This window comes from Protobothrops mucrosquamatus, unplaced genomic scaffold, assembly GCF_001527695.2.
Source record: "Protobothrops mucrosquamatus isolate PMUCROS unplaced genomic scaffold, P.Mucros_1.0 scaffold3179, whole genome shotgun sequence".
NCBI lineage: Eukaryota > Metazoa > Chordata > Lepidosauria > Squamata > Viperidae > Protobothrops > Protobothrops mucrosquamatus.
This window is the reverse complement of record NW_015389177.1, coordinates 131,683-152,200: the sequence shown is the minus strand read 5'-3', so window position 1 is coordinate 152,200 and position 20,518 is coordinate 131,683. Positions and strand designations below refer to the sequence as shown.

The 20,518-nt window shown below is 37.9% G+C and overlaps 2 protein-coding genes across 2 annotated transcripts in view; both read left to right on the top strand.

Annotated features, from left to right (window-relative positions):
• Positions 1-8,634: 8,634 nt before the first annotated feature.
• Positions 8,635-11,570, top strand: PTCRA (pre T cell antigen receptor alpha). Its single transcript, XM_029286248.1, has 3 exons — positions 8,635-8,719; positions 8,993-9,316; positions 11,431-11,570. Exons 1-3 carry the CDS (start codon positions 8,635-8,637, stop codon positions 11,568-11,570), a joined length of 549 nt encoding a protein of 182 aa, XP_029142081.1.
• A 4,636-nt stretch (positions 11,571-16,206) lies between these two features.
• CNPY3 (canopy FGF signaling regulator 3) overlaps positions 16,207-20,518 on the top strand; it is a 6,458-nt gene continuing 2,146 nt past the window's right edge. Inside the window, exons 1-5 of the mRNA XM_015826562.1 lie at positions 16,207-16,400; positions 17,887-18,010; positions 18,293-18,389; positions 18,521-18,643; positions 20,346-20,463. Of these exons, the coding sequence (XP_015682048.1) occupies positions 16,283-16,400; positions 17,887-18,010; positions 18,293-18,389; positions 18,521-18,643; positions 20,346-20,463 (580 nt within the window). The 5' untranslated portion in view covers positions 16,207-16,282. The remainder of the gene's footprint in view (positions 16,401-17,886; positions 18,011-18,292; positions 18,390-18,520; positions 18,644-20,345; positions 20,464-20,518) is intronic.

Here is a 20,518-nt window from a genome sequence, read left to right as displayed (position 1 = left end):
TCAAAGTGCCTTTGTAGCACTTTCCTTGATGTGGCTATTATAAGGGAAGGAGAAAGACCAACATGATGGCTTGTTTTTTTCTTCTTCTCTCACTTCCCTTCACTTTCTTCAAAATTTAGTTGAAGACTGCAGCTACTACCTTCAGTTAAAGATGAGAGGAGTTCTGACTGATTTGTATTTAATAAATACCCAGAAAGTTTCTATATTATCTTCTCCCTCCATTTTGAGGGGAAATGGCTGTGCTGTCTGCTTGAGTTTTTGTTATTTGTTTGACATTCAGGCATGCCTGTCAGTCCTGAGCTGCATACGTGTCTTTTGTTATCTGTATCCTGCATCTGGCAAGATGTCATGATTCGAAAGTGGCTTAGGAATGACATAGTTCTTGTTTTACTCTTTCAATTTTCCTAACATTGTTCACAAAGTAGGAGCAGAAACAAAATTGTAATTCATATTCTTACAATTTTTCTCTATTAAAGTACTTGCTGACTTTTTTTGGAACATTGCCAGAATGTTGCCTGTTTTGATCATAAACCTACAGAAAAAAAAAATCTGTACTCTGGGAAAAAGACTGAGCTTTTTAAAATAAAATTTTAAGTCAAGCTTTCTTTGGTACTGATTTTAGTGGATTTCATTCTAGGTTAGTTTTAAAGTACTGTTAAGGCTTTCAACCAGAAAAATACATGTATAACTTCATATATATTAATTGGGGATCATTACAGTTCACTGCATTTCGTCTAGTGCATTTGAGCGTGCCATGTGCATAAAACCTGAAGGTAGAAATCAAAGAATTAAAAAAAAACATGATTGGCAAACAATTTGTGTTCCTCAGTGAGGTTGTGATTAAAATGAAATTATTAGTCAAATTTCTAGAAAGTCATAAATTCAGTATTTTTATTCCTTCAATAATATCCGTTTTTGGCATCTGAATTAATGTAAAATTGACTAGATCAGTGAGCAGAAGGAAGGAAAAATAAAAACAGAAATTCAGGATCTAGCCCCTGTATTCCACCACACACATTTGGACATTAGTCCTTTAATCTATAGTAAAGTAACCAAGGCAACAGTTTCAGTTATGGGACGCCACAGTCTTAACATCATAGTTTCGTATCCTAATCTGTAGCCTGAATCACAAGGGGTTAGTATCGTTAGAATGGCTGCAGCTTTCATCCTTATGGAAAGTATCATGTAAGTATACCTTTACCCATGATGACCTTTTTTTTAATGACTTTTTGCACAGTGCACATAAATACACATCATTAAAAGGCTGAAAATTTATACAATCTTATACCTAAACTTTTTCTGCCTTAATGTACAAATAGCATACTTCAAAATACAGTAAAACATGGAGATAACAAACCCCCATTTAGTAGACCAGATGCACAGTTTTTTTAAGTGCACTTTACCTCCAAATAAAAGATCAAAACTATTGTGGGTAAAGCAGTCTGGACAATGGTTGTGCCTAGAGTGGCTCTGGTAAAGGAATGTAGAGGTCATCTTGGAAGAGAGGAATGCTGAAAGGAGTGAAACAGCAACTCAGTTCGAGGAAAGTGGAAAGCGTGTGACAGGAACTCAAAATAGCTCTGCCTTTATTCTGTCTTGTATAAGATTAGCATTCAATATTCTGTTGTTAGACCTTATCACAATAAAGTAACATTCCTGGAATTATTGTAGTATCTTATTTCACTTAAGCCAGGGGTCCTCAACCTTGGCAACTTTAAGACTTGTGGACTTCAACTCCCAGAATTCCTCAGCCAGTTGAAGTCCACAAGTCTTAAAGTTATCAAGGTTGAGGACCCCTGACTTAAGCCTTTGTAAAATCAATCAAGGTTAATTAATCCTACCTTCTGTTGGGATTATTTATCCAAACAGCATTTTGTCATTATCAGACTATATGTTTATAACATTCTCCTTCCCTGTGAAACTTTATTTAGCAAGTGAAGGAAATCTACTGGTTGCTGTACTCTGGTTTCTTTTGGCTCCAGTCAAATAGGCTCAAAATTAATGCTCAAAATGGTGGGAACGTTGGTTGGGCTTCATCTGGCAGGTCACACATTCTCTATTGTTGCTAGCAACGTCTTGCATTTTAAAACAAAACAAAACCCAAATATTTACAGTTATGTTTCATTCTATGTATTTATTTCAATTATTAAGCATTTTTATTAGTTAAGGTTGACTAATCCTACCTTCTGTTGGGATTATTTATCAGTCACTAATAAGCTCAAACTTAGCTCAAGGCTGACAGCCAAGAGAACTTTTTACTTATTCATGACACCCAAATTCAAATATTCTATTTTGCTAATCCATTTTTGTTCTCAACTGTAGCAGGAGAAAGGCAGTAAGATGAAAAAATCTCTGAATCCTACATTATAGCCCACTTTCTCCCTCTGGAACAAAGTAGAGGGAGATCAGTATAGAGAGAAATAACAATCAGTACGTATATCAAAAATCCATTGAATGCAGCTTGTGCTGATTCAGTTTAAGCAAAGGAAGCCTTTTCTGTTTTCATCTAACCACAGGAACATTACTACTTCTCAAAACTAGTTAAGCATTTAAATCACATTTGAACAGGAAAATCAGCAATCATTGCCTTTCTTTTTTCTTTATAAACAGCCAGGTTAATGAACAATTTCCAACCACTGTAAGCTCTTTAATAAACTTTAATATTAAAGCCTCTTTAATATTTAATAATAAATATTTAATAAAATAAGCCTCTTTCATTTGAATTTGAACACAGCCATTATATTGCTTAGAGCAGAAAACATGAGAGCACCTTACCCAGAAATTACATCAACACCGCCAGTGTTCAAATTTGCATATCTTAAAAAAAAAAATCAGTATTTTGCTGTAAACAGTATATGGAGAACAGAAACTGCAAACATCACTAATAATGACAAAATGCTGCTTGGATAAATAATCCCAAAAGAAGATAGGATTAGCCAACCTTGACTGATTTTGAAAAAGCTTAGGTGGATTTGTATCTCACAGGGATCACCAAGAAACTGCATGGCTGTTAGTTTAGACTGAGATTTTAAAAGAGCCTAAAGACTAAACACAATAGCAACCACTTTCATCCAATTGCAAGAAAATTGGAGTATATGCAATCACTAAGGAACAGGACTCAATGTTTCTCAGCCTTAGCAACTTGAAGATGTGTATACTTCAATTCCCAGAATTCCCCAGCCAGCATTCTGAGAGTTGAAGTCCACGTATCTTAAAGTTTCCATGGTTGAAAAACTTCTAACCTGTAAGTACAGGAAGAGAAAATGTTTAAGGGATGGCAAATGAGTGGGACATATGGCCATTGCTATGATTCTGTCCTAACCTTTCACCAGTCTTGCAAGTCAAGATGTTATTTCACCCAACATTATTCAAACTTCTATTTAGGAACAGTATCATTTGTTTTCCAAAATGCCTTATGCAACATGTGTTTAATAGTATGAATTCTTGAAGAAGCTGCTGTTCCAATAGGTAATGTGTTTTTCTCCCCTAATCATAAAATGTGCATTTTGGTTTTCCTATAAAAGAGGAATAAAGTAGACATGGCAAAATTTAGGATGAGTTCCTGTAGCACACTTAATCCAAAGCCAAATAGCTTAGCACATCACATTTAAAGCCAGACAGTATACAGACTATGATTTGCTGCTGAGCAATTTCTGCAAATCTGTCCAGTTACAGGTTACTCACTATACCATAGTTAGACAAATCATGATTTAGTACAACTAACTATGCTTTGTAATGAGGACCAACTTTGCATCTCAGTAGCCCCTCCAAATGATAATAGGCATCAATAGAGGAAAACTCTTTTAGGGAAATAAAAAGCTGCCTTGCTAACAATCAGCATTTTACATGTAGCCACTTAGTAGTACAGCATCAACAGCAGGTGCACTTCCACAAGTTGTGACACATGACTTTTGGTTAAACTGCAGAACACAACTATTCAGGTGCACGTTTGCTTGCAGCAAGCAGAGGCTGACTTTGTGGCTTAAAAGATGTTAGCAGCTAGACATTGTTTTAGGATTTTAATTCTGTTGGCACTCCTTGCTAATTTTCAATTTAAGCTGACACTTCTTTTTAAAAAAGCTTTGTAGACAAGTATTTTTTAAAAAATCAGTTGTAAGTACAGTGGTACCTTGGTACACATTGTTAATTGCTTCCAGGATATGCAATGAGTACTAAAAACAATGAGTATCAAACACATTTTTCCCATAAGGAAGCCAACACCCACAAGTTCTAGCTTGTGCATTGAGTATCAAACAAATAATGAGTACCAGGACAAAATTTTCGTGTCACAATGCATTGAGTACCAAATTCTATGAGTTTCAAAGCAGTTGAGTATGAAGGTACCACTGTAAATATATTAAATTAGTCATCCTCTAAATTGATTCTATCTAGTGAATTGGGGAGCTATAATCTACATCAGGAAGATACCCCATTGGGAAAGATTGATTACCTATAAAGAGGTTTGATAGTGATATTTCCACATATATTTTCATTTTTTCTCTTAAAGATATTGTCCCAACATTCCTTTAATAAATCATGGATTAACAAACCATAATGAAAAATCATTTTCATTTCACCAAGTCATTTGAAACCAGGCAAGCAACAACTCTTAACTGACTGGCAACTTCAAAAGACTAAGCAAGAGTGTTATTATGTATAACTGCTGCAAGATTATTATATGCACAAAAATGAACTCTGAAATACCCACAATAGAGGAATGGTTGCTGAAGATGACAAAATTAGCTGAGTTGGCAAACTTGACTTGTTTGATTAATGGAAGAACAATACCTACATTTATTAGTACTGAAAACCTGCCATGGACTTTTTACTGAAAAAAACATGAACTTGTGATTTATGGGTTTAGAAGAATAAACTAGGGAAAGAAAGAAATTATGTTGCAACCATAGAGTAAAATAGAAATGTACTTGTAATTATTGTTAAGACCAGAAGCTGCTTCTGTATAACTTTTTTTTTCTTTTCTGTTTATTTCTTTGCACTTTTTCACTTTTTACTTTTCCTTTGCTTTCAAAAGTTTATTACAGTGGTTTTTTTTTAAAAAAATACACACACATATATACACACTACAATCTCACAATCCGGAGACTTTATGTTTATACACTCTCCTCCCCTGTGAACCTTTATTTAGCAAGTGAAGGAAATCTACTGGCTGTTATACTCTAGTTTCTTTTGGCCCGTCAAATATGCTCAAAATTAATGCTCAAAATGGTGGGAATATTGCTTGGGCTCCATCTGGCAGGTCACACATTCTCTATTGTTGCTATCAATGTCTTGCATTTTAAAACCAAACAAAACCCAAATATTTACAATTATGTTTCATTCTATGTATTTATTTCAACTATTCAGCATTTGTATAAGCCATGGTCTGTGAAATAACAGCGATTCGCTTCACACATCACACTAAGCCAAAGCTAAAGAAACCACCTTATGATTAAGTGGGAAATTTGAACTGAGTTAAGAGTGGGAACTTTTAGATTCCTTACCTCACCTATATCAAGTGAAAGAATACGAACACATACATATATTAATATATCACAACACAGAAATCATCTTTGGACATTGGCTTTCATGGAAACATTTTTTTTTAATTTTTTAACAGTACACTCAATTATTTTAGAAACCTGAAAGGCCAAAAGTTTATTGCATATTTTAATATCCAGTAGAGCGCTAACTCTCCCATTCCACTTTCCAACTTTCTGTTTGTCATGCTTTTCTCTCCCAAGGCTTGGGTTTCTGAGTCATCTGAGATGGTGTTGGACTCCCATTCGTGGCAGAGATATTTAGCTTCTGGAGTCCAGGGATGTCCTGTCCAGTCTGGATCAAGTGAAGGATTTCTGAAAATGACACAGAGGTATCTGGAGCAGGAGATGGGTCAGCCGGGCTATTCTGTATCTCTTCCTTGCTATCACTTCCTGCCCTGGGAAATGCACTTGCGGTCTCTGCTACGGCAGACTCCATTCTTCGGGAAACTAAACCACCACACTGATCCCCCCCGGTCATTAGTGGAAAGGAGGAAACCTCAGGCGCGTACCTAAGCACGGGGAGAGAGATGGGAGAATCACCTTTGCCCGCACTAGCTTCCCGCCCGAGAGAAAGCTTATTCCCAAGTAGTCCCGAGCTCTGGCGTGGATCACTCCTTCATTTGGAGCAGGGGTTCTCAACCTTGGCAACTTTAAGACTTGTGGACTTCAACTCCCAGAATTCCTCAGCCAGCTTTGCTGGCTGAGGAATTCTAGGAGTTGAAGTCCACAAGTCTTAAAGTTGCCAAGATTGAGAACCCCTGATAATTTTTTGGAGGATCGTACACGAAGCAATCCTTACGGATTTTTCCGTAAGTCGTGGGAAACGAGGCAAAGGACTCGGCCTGCCACCCCCTTTGTGATCGCTTTTGTTTGATGCTTCGAAAGAGCAACAGCTCCACGGACTTTTAGGCTGAACATGCTGGGTGCCATTTCCTTCAGAGACCGCTCCCCCCACCCCCGTGCCGTGAATAGCGTGTTTACTGCAAAGCAGGACTCCGCAGAACTTCCTAAAAGCCCGTGAACCTCAGAGACACAGAAAAACCGTCCTATTGCCCTACAGATCCCAGCATCGGCCAGATCTTTCCCGTCCAGTCTGTCCAGAAGCAACGAGTGCTCCGCCTTACCCATTCCAGAGAGGCTCCGGGAAAAAGGACCTTCCGGAATCCTTCTGGTTTCCCGGAAGTTATAATTAAGACGGCCAGGAAGGGGAGTTAGGACAGGCCGTACCAAGATCGATCTATTAGCGGGGAGATGCCACAACTGGTCGCTATTCGGTTCTGCAACTGGTCGCTATTCGGTTCTGAGCCTCTTTTTCCTCTGAGCCTATGATACTAAATGACTGGGGGAGAGCCACCCGGATTTTTGGCAACCCAGGTCTGACATTCATAAGTTTAACTCAGTGTTTTTTCAAACTTGGCAATAGTAAGAAGTATGGATTTCAATTCCTAGAATTCTCCAGCCAGCATTGGGAGTTGAAGTCCACACATCTTAAAAGTTGTCAAGATTGAAAAACACTTGAGTTTAACCCTAGTTTACACTCCATATGAACTTCCAGAGAGGTAGTCTGGTGTGAAAAGGCAAGCGGGATGGGTCCTGGTTAGAATTTGGATGAGAAAGCAATACTATCAAAAGTTGCAGATTTTTTAAAAATTGCAAAACAAAATCCCAGTAGGCAGCAGTGGAAAACTACTTTCACATTTGCCAAGATAATTCTGATTTTTTTTTTACAGCTCACATCAGTTATCTCTAAACTACAGTACATAGATATCTTCATTTTGGATTATTTGTATGTTTGCTTTATTTGTAATTTTTTTGTACTGTTTATGTTTTAATTGTAAGCATCCCAGAGTCAACGAATGTGGAGTGGACAGCTATATAAAATGAATAAATAATTCATGAAGTCACAAATAGCAGAGCTGACTTGGTTTTACTTTTAGCTGAGTTAGTTGTTTGCAAAAGCCACCAAGAATATTGTAGCATTTCAAAGATTAATATATTAATCAGAGAGTACACTCTTAAATGCCTTGACAATAGTGACATAAGAGAATTAAACAGCCATTGTTGAAAATGGATTGGTCAAAGACAGAATTACCTAAGGAATTACTATTAACACATCTGGTCACTATTTTTAGCATTCCCTGTATTTATGACTGTCCCTAATAAAGTTCACATATTGCCTATTTCAAGACTATGTTCTTGAAACTAATGACAGAGTCTGATTCAAGAAAGTTCGTTAGTTTTAAAAGAGTTACAAAACCTGTTCTTGTTGTCTTCCTTATTCCTCCCAATAGATGTTATTAACATGTTCTAAAACCTGTGAGAGATGCTAATTACACTTTGCCTTTAAAACAATCTGTGTGTGTATGGGTGTATATACTGGCTTCCTTTGAAGAAGCAAGATAGGAAAAGTATTGATGCTTTGAAATTTGGTGTTGGAGAAGATTCCTGAGAATATGTGGACAGCCAATAAAACAAACCAGTAGATCACCGAATAAATCAACCCGAAGTTCTCACTTGAGGCACAAATGACCAGGCTCAAATGATCCTACTTTGGATACCTAGCTGTCTGGAAAAAAACTCTTAATGCTAGGAAAGATGGAAAGAAAGAGAAGAGGATGGAATAGCAGCCAGCCGGATGCACTCAATTACAGTGATGACAAATGCACAGTAGGAAGACTAGGTTAGGGACAAATTGTTACGGAGAAAATCCATCTGTGTGGTCACTAAGAATAAAAAATGACTTGATGGTACATTAATAGTCAATATATATGCTGCCCAGGGACAGTTTGAGATGGTTAAAATCAATCAATAAATGATATGAACACATGTACATGTAAACATTACATCTATTCATGCTTCAGATATTCGTGCTTTTAATACTAGTACAAAATCTGTTTGTGACAATGGCAGTACAAAGAGACAAGCCATTTTGAAAATATTAAAAAGGAAAGTGACTTAAGCAAAAACCTTGGGGGTTTTGCCAAGCAGCTGTGCAGCTGTTACCAATGGGAAAGGAAAACGGTGGTCAGAAAGAACTTCAGTTGAGTTTGTCAGTTACAAACACACATTTTCAGAGGCATCCTTGTTCCCTGAAATGATGCTGTGGGCTTTCCAAATGAACTTGGCCTGGAGGCCATTTGGGCATCTCTTGATCATTGCAGTTCTCCAGCTTCTGACATGTGAGTAAAATTTTCAGCACTTCTTTGGAAAAGAAAAAGAAAAGCTATTGGAAAAACATAGGTGAGTTACATAAATAAGACAATGGTGTTGGAAGACCTGTAAAATTCTGTGAATGAAGAAAAGTGACTGCACAAGGAGAGGGGAAAGAACTATATTTTTATGGAAAAAGAGATATATCCCAGTGAACCTCCAAAAATAACAATAATCTTAATTGTTTTTCTGTAAACTAATTTTGTGCATGCATCTTTATAATAAACCATTTCTTTGGATAACAGGTCACCCCTCCTTAGGTCTATTTTCAACTCTGACACCACCACTCTACCTGGAAATAAATGGTGAAAGAAAGACCCTGATTGTATGTTTGGTGAATGACTTCTCGGAGGACTCACTGGGAGTCACGTGGTTTTCCAATGGAAACGGGAGCATGTTGGACGCTTATACTTATGGCATTTTCAAGGAAGAAGATGGCTCTTTCAGCACAATCTCACAAATTTCCATACCCAGCAAAGAATTTGAATCATGGAATATTGTCATTTGCTCGGTTGCACAAAATCAAAACTCAAGAATATGGAACACTACCTCTCTACAAATCTCTGGTATTTATCAAAGGGGGAGGGAAATATTTAAGTGTAAAAAAAGACATTAAATTATAATATTGTGGCTGGGTTCATAAATTGCATTAATTCTGACTTACTTAACCATTGTTTATTAAATAAAGCGGAGTTGGCTACTTTAGCATGTCATGCTGAATAATTTTATGGCTTACAAGTATGACTGAATTCACAAAATAAGCTAAAACCAAACATACTGGGGCTTTGCTTCCCAAAGTAAAGTAATAAATTAATTTGTGCACACTGGCCCCATATAAATAGAAGTAGCAATTTTATTAGAGTTGGCCAGGCCAGAAATAAATATACCAGTTATCTCTGATAACTAAAGTGGGTGCTTAAAAATTGTGAAGTCTTCTGAATTTTCAATATTTTTGCATAAATATTATGTAAAACATCATCTATTCTTCACACAAGTCCTAAAAACTAGATGAAGAGAACTCAGTTAAAAATCAATCTGTTCATTAACTTTACTAAAGACATGAATTACTTGGAAGCTTTAAGGATTCAAAAAAAGAATATTTCACAGTTACTATTATTTTTTTCCAGAAGAACAATATATGGATGATCTATGTCTGTATGAAAATCAAGGAGGTAAATACAGAATATTTCCTTATTTTCCAAGTAGTTAGAGAGTAAGCATCTAGAGCAGTGGTTCTCAACCTTTTTAATGCCGCGACCCCCAACCGGTCGTAAGTCGAGGACTAAACCGGTCGTAAGTCGAGGACTAAACCGGTCGTAAGTTGAGGACTACCCAACCGGTCGTAAGTCGAGGACTTTCCCTGCCTGGGAGCACCACACATGCGTGGTTCTGCCCCCTGCGCCGACCGAGGCGTAGCTGGCAAGCGGCAGAGACGGAGCAGGCCGACCACCAGCTGGCCCAGCCCAAGGGAGGTAAGGCACCGCCGGAAAAGGGGGGGAAAAATGGCGGACAGCCTTGCTTGGCAACCCCCGTGAAATGGTCGATCGACCCCAAATGGGGTCGCGACCCATAGGTTGAGAACCGCTGATCTAGAGGGAAGTTACTTTGCTTCATTCGATCACTTTTTATGGACCATTCAATTGATCACTGTTATTGTGCTCTATCTTTTCTCAGACAACAGAAAGGCTGTCCTTGTAGCATTCGGAAACTTCAACTAGTGGAAATGTGGCTGCAAGAGTAATAAATGGTGCCGATTACATGACACATGTAGCACCAGTGCTCCATGAGCTGCGCTACCTGCCAGTGTGTTTCCGGGTGCAGTTCAAGGTGCTTGTTGTCACCTTTAAAGCCCTACGTAGCTTGATACTGGGTTACCTGAGGAACTGTCCTTTTCCACAAGTTTCTACCCATACAATCTGATCCAACAGATTGGGCATGCTGTAGATCCCATCAGCCAAAGAGTGTCAGCTGCCAGGAACAGAAGAATGTTTTTTTTTTAATGTAGTCCTGCGTTATGGGATATTCTTCCCTTGAAGATTAAAATGGCCCCAGTCCTGTTGGCTTTTTGCAAAACTGTAAAAAACCTGACTGTGTATACAGGCCTGTGGCTTGGAATGTGTTAAAGGCCCATTACTTAGTTTTACTATTAGATGATTAATTATCACAGCTGCTACTTGCAGCTATTGATTTTGTGGATATTTAATCATTTTAATGCTTTTTTAATTGTTTTATAATTTTAAAATTGTAAGCTGTCCAGAATCACTTATTTGAGTTGGGCGGCTATGGAAATGTAAATAAATCATTCCAAAGAAAACCTATTGAGGAAGTTTAACCTTTAACCTAATTCACAGAATGTGGTCAAAATGTTGCATGTTTGAATACTATATTTTTGTTTACATTAAAATGATTTCTATGTGACTAAAATAGCTGAAGAGGCAGATTGAAATAATATTTGATTTTTCAACCAACAGAGCAAATGACTTGTAAAACTGTAGTGACACACATTCATAATTTACTGTACAGTAATACCTCCTAATTCTGAATTTGTAGTTTAAAGTAAGTTCAAAGAGATAGCTAATAAAAGCACAGAATAATTCATGTGAGAACATCAGGACCAAAAATGTCTGAATATCTGCTGCAAATATTGCTATATAATACTGTTTTTGTTTGCTTTTTATAGCAGTGGAGGAACAGATGTTGTCCATTGAAATTCTGCATAATCGCACACAAGAATTACATCTTCTGGCCATCAGAACTTTGCTATTCAAGTTCCTAATGTTTAATGTGCTGATGACCTGCTGCATTCTTTACAAAAGATAAATAAAACCGTAGCGCATTGTTACCATAAGCTCAAATTATAAAAAATGAACATGAAAAGAGCTGCTAACACTATTTTTAAAATGCATGAAGTGCTTCAAGGAATCTGGAACAGAATGCTTCAAATAGTGATGAATTGAAATTGGGCATCTGTTTATCGGATATGCTATGAATATAACACAAAGTAGATTATAGCGCCTTTGAGGTCACTTTCAATCCTATTATTTTGTGATGTCCATTCAGAATTCCACGATCGTAAGAAAGTATCCAGTTATTAACTCCCAGACTCCAACAACTGAATGATGAAAGCAATCTTTGACAGAACTGTTGATCAGTGGGGGAACTCTGCATTTGGTGGCTTAAAGACACATCGGACTGATTTCATGTTGCTGCTTAATCATCATCAGGATTAATGCAATGTAAGAATTTAAAATGTGCTGCCTTAATCATTTATTAAACCATTTACGATTGATTAAAGCATCATCATTATCATCATCATCTTTTTTCAGGCTTGTGTGGAAGTTTGAAAAAAGATGAGCATGCATTAATATCAATATCAGCAACTTTAAGATGTATGGATTTCAGCTCCCAGAATTTCCCAGCCAACATCCCTTTTCTCCATTTTGTGGGTTCCCTTAGTCCCCTGTGGTGGAGGTGGCTGCTTTGTTTATTGGTGCTTTTTTTCTCTCTCATTAAAGGTTTTGATATCCTTACTTGGGTTGTTTTTCTTTTCATGAGCCATTTTGCAGGGAGCATCTTAAGAATTGGGGAAATGGAGAAGGGAAGGGAATCCTTTTTAGTTCTCCCACTGGCATCTTACCTTCTGCCTTTTATGTACCTGTAGAGGAAGGAAGGAAAACAGGTTGCTAGAAAAGTATCCTTAGATTTGAGTATTGTAAACATGATGGGGATTATTGAAAGGAAACAGGTAAAAGGAAAAACGACAACAGGTAGAGGCAACTGGAATGAGAGGAGTAAATTTTTGTGTAGATCAGAACTTGGGACACTGCTAGTTTTTTCTTCTTCTTCTTCCCATTTTCCTCCCTTCCCCTCACTATTGCCTCTCCTGCTAACAGGGGAGGGGCTAAGATATTACAACCCCTTTCTAACATTAGTTTAGTGCAATAGTGCAATGGCTTATGAGATTCCAGGCATTTCCTGGAGAAAGTAGATGGCAGTTCCATATTCCCAACTGCTGAATCTCTGACTCGGTTAATAAGACTGTCAGATATACTGGCAAAGATAAGTAGGCCAGCAACTATTTGTATTGTTTGTATTGTAGTAATATGTCAAATGAAGAGTTACAAAAATGAACTGAGGGCAGGTAGCTCCAGGTTAGGAAATCTAAAGTTTACACCTGTAGTAACTGTAGAATAATGACCTATTTAATTGTGGCATAGAGAGATTCCAGTTTTAAAGTTATTTGTGCCACAAGCTTATGGAACAATTCTTTTGACTTTTAGTTTCTCTCAAGAATAGAATAGAATAGAATAGAATAGAATAGAATAGAATCTGAAAGGGACCTTGGAGGTCTTCTAGTCCAGCCCCCTGCTCAAGCAAGAGGACCTATACCATCTCAGACAAGTGACTGTCCAGTCTCTTCTAAAAAATCTCCAGTGATGGAGCGCCCACGATTTCTGGAGGCAAGCTATTCCACTGGTTAATTGTCCTCACTGTCAGGAAGTTTCTCCTTAATTCCAGGTTGCTTCTCTCTTTGATCAGTTTCCAACCATTATTTTTTGCCCTGCCTTCTAGTGCTTTGGTGAATAACGTGACCCCCTCTTCTTGGTGGCAACCCCTCAAATACTGGAATACTGCTATCATGTCTCCCCTATTTCTTCTTTTTTTTAGACTAGCCAAACCCAAGTCCTGCAGCCGTTCTTCGTATGTTTTAGTCTCATGGCCTTTAATCATCTTAGTTGCTCTTCTCTGAATTTTCTCCAAACTCTCAACATCTTTTTTGTGATATGGTGACTAGAATTGTCTGGAGTATTCCAGGTGTGGCCTTATTAGGATTTTATAAAGCAGTACGAATACTTCGTGTGATCTTGATTCTATGCCTCTGTTTATACAACCCAGGATTGTATTAGCATTTTTGAATACTAATGAATTCTCACAACACAATGGATCCAAAAACAGCTAATCCCATTTTAACAGGCTATGCAGATCCAATCAATATGATTTGATTACAATTTAGTGTTTTATACAAAGTCAGTAAATTTGATTAATTAAATCAATGATGGCTAGATTAATTATGAGTAAGCATCTTGTGCAAATATAGCTACATGCCTGTAACGGGAGAGCATCCTACATCCTTCCAACTTCTACTAAATCCAGCCAGTATTGTCAGTGATGAGTGAAACAGGAGCTGTAATTCAGGAACATATGAAAAGCCACAGGTTATCTACTATGAGGTTTGTACATGAGCTTTATAAAGTTCTTGAACTTAATAACGTATGTTTTGAGTTATCATCAAGTGATGAAAGACTAACAACACAATCCAATGTATATTTACATTAAAGGCTCACTGAGCTCAATGATTTCTTCTTCAGTGAATTGGATAATTATTCCTAGTCAGTCCATGTGACAAGTTCAGAGCAAGCATGCATACCATGTAGTTTAGCTAGCAAAAAATACAGCTTGATGTTTATTTTATTACAAAACAGCTAGCAAAATGAGACAAAGCAGGCAAAAGCAGAGAGAAAGAGGGAGGGGGAGGGGGAGGGGGACCACAGGTAAGAATCTACTTTATTTATACATCCACATCTAAATATTAAAAGGCAAGAAACTTCCAGAGTCACAGGAAAAGTATATTGTGGAAAATAAGTACTGTATGGGACAGTTCCAACATGAGTAGCCTTTAGTTATTCCAGTTTTAAATCTTCTATGTATATTGTGGTAGTAGAAGAGAGATGGAAAGTAGGACAGCAGATGATCCCTACTGTATTCTGTAACACAAAGAAAACAATTTCATAGATGAGGATGGGGTATCAGAATGGAATTATGCAATACTATCTGATCCCTAGAAACTTCTGTCTCTCCAGAAACAAAGGACTGCAATTTTGAGATGTGTAGTTTTAAGCAGAGTGAGGACTTCAAGGTAAAGGAAGGTTTTATTAAATCTTTTCCCACTTGTAGCCATACTGATAAAACTGAACACTTACATTTCTATTAAGAAAGGTGGAAGGAAAGAGGACAACCAGGAGCAAGGTGGATACTCAGTGGCAACCGTAGGACACTCCTGGAAGAGCTAAAGGACCAGGCAGGCTAGGGGCAGGTCATCATGGAGATGATGGTCACTTCCAGTGGTCACTAAGAGTTGGTAACAATTTGATGGCACATAATCAAGATTGCAATCATTTACAAATTTATCTAAGAAAAACCACCATTGCTTAATGGAATGTACTACTGACCGCTGCATTTTTGTAAATGAGCATGCCCAAACTGGATGTCTTACAGGTGCACTTCAACTTCCATATTCCCTATTCCTCTATCCAGCAGAGAGAAGCAATTGTGGGAATTGGTCCTATATATTTGGAGGGTGCCCATTTGCAGAAGATTCCTAAGCAGACCCAAAGATATTTTTTCACGAGGCAACTGGACTTTCTCGTTTTTCTTTGAAGACAGCTCTGAAGAAGCTGGATGAGAAGCGAAACGTCTTCAAAGAAAAACAAGAAAGTCCAGTTGCCTCATGAGAAAACGTATTTGGGATAACTACGACCTGGATGACTGAGAATCTCCATAGACTCAGAATGAGGCAGCTGTCTCAGACAGATCCAGGTGAACACCAGCCAAGAGACAGCAAAATGTAATCTCAATCTGCTCTTGCATTTGTACTGCCAGGAAATAACAATTTCAACATATTTTGGCCAGTCCTGAATAGTATATTTCTTTTCTCTTTAAGAGTTAAGAGATGCCAATTTATGCTGTTTCAGCAGCAAAATGTCCGGGGCCTATTTCCAAACAGAGTGCCTGCCAGTTAGTTCTGCTACAACTCCCAGAATTCTCATTTAGTTCCATTAAACAGTGTTTCTCAACCTTGACCATTTTAAGGCATGTGGACTTCAACTCCCAGAATTCCACAGCCAGCAATGCTGGCTGTGGAATTCTGGGAGTTGAAGTCCACATGCCTTAAAATGGTCAAGGTTGAGAAACACTGCATTATAAAATGTTTCAGGCCAAATCTAGTTAGATGCACGAAGCAAAGGAAGGCCCATCTATTCCACATCTTTATTACCATTCTGAATAAAAGAAATCTAAACAACGTAAAGAAAGCACGCCGAACTTCACCCCCCGTACAGCCCTGCGTTATTCAACGTGCCCTTTGATCCAATCAGGGAGCACTTCGACCCACCCCCTTCTTCCCGTCTTTTGCAACGAATGGGGCGAGCGTAACAAACAGGGAGGAAGTCAGACAGGCCAATCAGAGAGCAATGAGGGCAGCACTTCAAGGGGAGGAGGAGGAGGAGGAGGAGGACAAAGCACGCTTATTGGGGCAATGGGAGCGCTATGCGGGTCTTCGATTGGCTGGCAACTGAAGCAATCCGAGCCGTCTGTTGGAGCGTGCCACGACTGGGACCGCAATTGGTTGGTACAGTTGGTTGTTATAGTTACATTAGAAGAGGAGGATCCCGGAAGCGGAGGGCGGATTGTGAGTATTAGTTCGTGCGGCTGTTGTGCCTGTGGCGGCGTGGCAACCTTAAGGGAGGTCTCCGATGGCTTCGTGGGTTCCGGGCGTCTGTGCTTTATTGGCCTTGCTGCTAGTTCCGGCTAGACTGGGGGGAATCGTCGCTGATGACAGCGACTGGGTTAAACTACCCAATAAATGCGAAGGTGAGCTTGGATTCAGGAGTAGGGAGCGAGGGGCGCTGATGGGAGCTGGAACGAGTGGATGAAAACTCTCAAATTTGTAGCGGCAGTTATTTAAACAGAAACTTAAGACCAGGCAAGCTCTTGCTTAAGTAAGGTCCATCCAGGAGGATGATAAACGCACCGTAAAACAGTTATATATATTTTCAAGTATAGCCTCAGAATGAATGGAGCATCGATTTTGTCTTACTTTTGTCGAAAATTACAGTATTCATTAAGGTTCTAGTCCAGTGTTTCTCAACCTTGACAATTTTAAGGCATGTGGACTTCAACTCCCAGAATTCCACAACCAGCATTGCTGGCTGTGGAATTCTGGGAGTTGAAGTCCACATGCCTTAAAATTGTCACGGTTGAGAAACACTGTTCTAGTCTTTAAAATGCTACAATGCTCTGAAAGTGAAACAGTGTTTGGATATAAAGTAATATATTTGTCTCCGGCAGCACTAGATCCATACCTTCTCCTAATTGTGAGCTATTTTTAAGTTGTAATCATGAGAGTGATATATAGTGAAATAGTACAGTAGATTTATAGGATGGGGCAGGCAGCAAAATAGGGAGTAGGGAGTAATTGTGTTTAGAAATTCCTAATATGAGGGAATGTTTATATATTTCTATGTATTATTACATTTGCTTGCTGCCCGTTTGTTTGCTGTAATAATGTAATAACATTAGTGCTACAAAGTTATTTTGGAGGTGTAAAATAAATGATTTTAATCTGGGAATGATGGGATAACTTCCTATTAGCTGCTTGGAGTTTTTAAGACTTGACTGGATATAAATGTTGGTAAATAAAATAAATTCTGTGACAGAACTTTCTTATGATAATGAATGATAGCCGTTAAATGACTGTTTTTCAAAGGAGGCTGCGGCTTTTATTTAAAATTTTGATGGTATTAATAGAATGGAAAAAGGATCTGAAAAAATGTTGTCACTAAAATGAGGCCAGATGAGTAAAAAAGAAAAGAGGAACAGAAAGAACTGTGAGTCCCAGAGTTGTGGGTTTTTAAGGTTTCTGAAGTAGGTAGCATTGTAGTGTAAAGAAAACAAAGTGAATTTAGATTGAGAAAATGAGTTCAGCAAAATGAGTTGTGTGGGCTTATTGGAACAGAGTATGTATGTTTTGTTTTATTATATAAAGAATTTCTGTGGATGCCCAATTTGCAAAAGTATAGCTCTGAGTGGCATAGAGCAATGCATGGAATAAAGAGTTTAGTACTATGTGTATGTGAATTTTCATTATATCCATGCATTATATCCATGCATTATATCCACTCATTAAGTTTTGCAAATGGAGTAGTGAGGCTACTGGATTGCTTTACAATATGTTCATTGCTATAAGCTGGTGGAAAATTGAGTCTATTTCATAGATTTGTATTGCAAGATTAATAATATAGCGGATCAGCAGTCACAATTACCACTACTAATTATTTTGAGGTTTGACTGTATTTAGTTTGCAAGTATGTTGCTGTGGAACTGAAGTCTGCCTTCGATGAAACTGGCAAGACCAAGGAGATGATTGATACAAAATATGGCTTTCTGGATGGCAAAGGATCCAAAATCAAGTACACAAAATCGTAAGTGGAACAAGGTTGCTGAGAAATGTAACAGATTTTTATCGTGGCTAGTCTCTCAGGATCCTGAGAATGGATTGAGGTATAAGCAAAATGCTAAAATAAGTATTATGAAGTAAAGTGCCATAGCATTGACAGACAAAAAACTTGGAGGTAATCAAATGGATGATTAAACTGGCCATTTGTCTTCTGTAATTAAAGCAACCTGAGATTTCATTTTCATAGTTGAAATAATGGACATCCAAAAATGTGATTTAATTTCCAAGCATTCTTTTCTGTCTGCAGGGACATTCGACTGATTGAAGTGATAGAAAACATCTGCAAGAGACTATTGGAGTACAATTTGCACAAAGAAAGATCAGGAAGCAACAGATTTGCAAAGGTTGGTAACTTAGAATTCTTCTAGCATTTATTGCATAATTTTTACAAGCATTAATTTGCACTACTTGTTCCTCACTTTCCTTTGGCTGCCTTGATGTTTTCAAAGTATACTCTTTATTCACTCTATTTTAGGGTATGTCTGAGACATTTGAAACTCTTCATAACTTGGTGCACAAAGGAGTAAAAGTAGTGATGGACATTCCATATGACTTATGGAATGAAACCTCTGCAGAAGTGGCTGATCTTAAGAAACAGGTATGGCAGTTTATTTTTGTATTATTAAAAAGAATTTCTGATAGTACTCATTCAGTTCCACATTATGTTAGATAACTTTGTCTGAGGTTTTCCCTTTCTCTGAATTTTCTATTTCTAGCCTTCAAGGGCTGCAGGGACATGGAGTGGGTGAGGCCTACCTTTTTTTCCAGTTTGGAGGACTGGGGCTTTTAAGTCACAGAAGAATGGATGAGGCTGGGTGAATTCATATACCTTAGGTTATTTCTAAAAAAATATATCATCAATCATTGCTATTCTGCCTCAAAATTTCAGTGTGATGTAATCTGGAGAGGCTCTGAGGAGCCCAAAAAAGAACTTTCAAAATGGTCAGTTACTTTGAAAAATTTAATGAAGCATCCCATTAGCTAAAATTTATGTTAATCTGCATATTTGCAAAGAATTTACAGAAATTGTTTCGTAGGGAAACTGCTGAAGCTTCAGTGGTTTAGTAGGTCTTTACTCTTGAGTCAGCCAATCACCATTTCGGGAAAAAATGTAAATGTATATTTCTAAAGACTGGAGGGCTTCTGAATATGCGGGAGATTTCAAAGTAAGAATCAGTAACGTAAAGCTTGAGTCACAGAGAGAAATCAGGCCTTGGGTATGTCTGGGTATGGTCTTCTTTTTGGAGAGGGGTGCAGTCTGCTTTGTACAGTCAGGCTAGAAGGCACATGATAACAGAATTTCCTGGAGCAAAGCAGAGCCAGATATAGTCAGAGCCGGGATGGGAGATTATCCAGAAATCCTTCATACACTGGCTTTAATTATGTGATGGGGGAAAATATAATTAATATAGGTTAACTTACTGCTGTCATCTCAAAGCAAGGACCCTTTTACAGTAATACTGCAGTATTGCAGGAGTATTACAGGAGCAGCTTATCTCCTGCTTATTATTCCCAGTATAAAAAGAATATTCAATGTTACCAATTGTGCAGACTCAGTGTCAAGAGGTATGTGAGGATTTTTAAATTTATTTTAAAATATTGGTTTCCTGTTTTTCTACCCATTAGGATCCACAAGGCAATAAACACTTTTAGTAATGTATTAAAAATATGATAAAACTCTTGAGGCCACTCAGTGAATTCAAGATAGAAGGTTCAAAATTGTGACTTATCTCAAACAGAAGAAGCTCTCTTTTCAAGTAATCTTACAGCAACAAAAGCAGTGAAAAGGGGGAATCACCTGTCACTTTACGATATCTCTTGCCTAAAAATGCTTTCCTGACATAGCTATCTATTGCCTGGACTCCATGTTTTAGGGGCCAGGAAGGCAATTCTGAGGCATTATTCTAAAGTGTAGGTGCTGCCTAAAATAATCCTGTCATATGTAGCCATCTGTACATATCAAATAGTGGAGGAGAAAAGAGATTTGAGCTTTTATTCGTATTAGCACTCATTTTTAGATTCAGCTTTACAAAAAGAAGGCTTTTTAAAATAAAAAATGTAAATCTAGAATTCTAAAAATATTGAAAATAGTACTTTTCTACTCCTTTCTCTTTTGTTATTTTTGGGCTGTTTCTGTTATTCTTCAATGATTGGATTCTGGGGCACCTGAGTAGCCATTTTATAACAAATTAAATTATCAGTAGGATGTGAATGGATATGGAGTGAAATCTTAGGTTTGTAGCTTCCTCTGCAGAATCATACTGTAATGATTTTGGTTTCTCTCTCATTTTGTCTGATAGTGTGAGACAATGGTGGAAGAATATGAAGATGTGATTGAAGATTGGTATAAAAACCATCAGCAAGAAGACATTTCCCAGTTTCTATGTGCAAATCACGTGTTGAAAGGAAAGGACACCAGTGAGTTTCCCTTTCATGGAATTGATTAATGTGGGTGGCTGGGATGTAGGGATGC

What these genes read in the sequence shown, in the direction of transcription:
- PTCRA (XM_029286248.1), top strand. Translation starts at nt 8,635, where the DNA reads ATGATGCTGTGGGCTTTCCAAATGAACTTGGCCTGGAGGCCATTTGGG. An exon ending in AGTTCTCCAGCTTCTGACAT is followed by an intron (nt 8,720 to 8,992) that starts GTGAGTAAAATT and finishes TTCTTTGGATAA; the next exon opens with CAGGTCACCCCTCCTTAGGT. An exon ending in TACCTCTCTACAAATCTCTG is followed by an intron (nt 9,317 to 11,430) that starts GTATTTATCAAA and finishes TGCTTTTTATAG; the next exon opens with CAGTGGAGGAACAGATGTTG.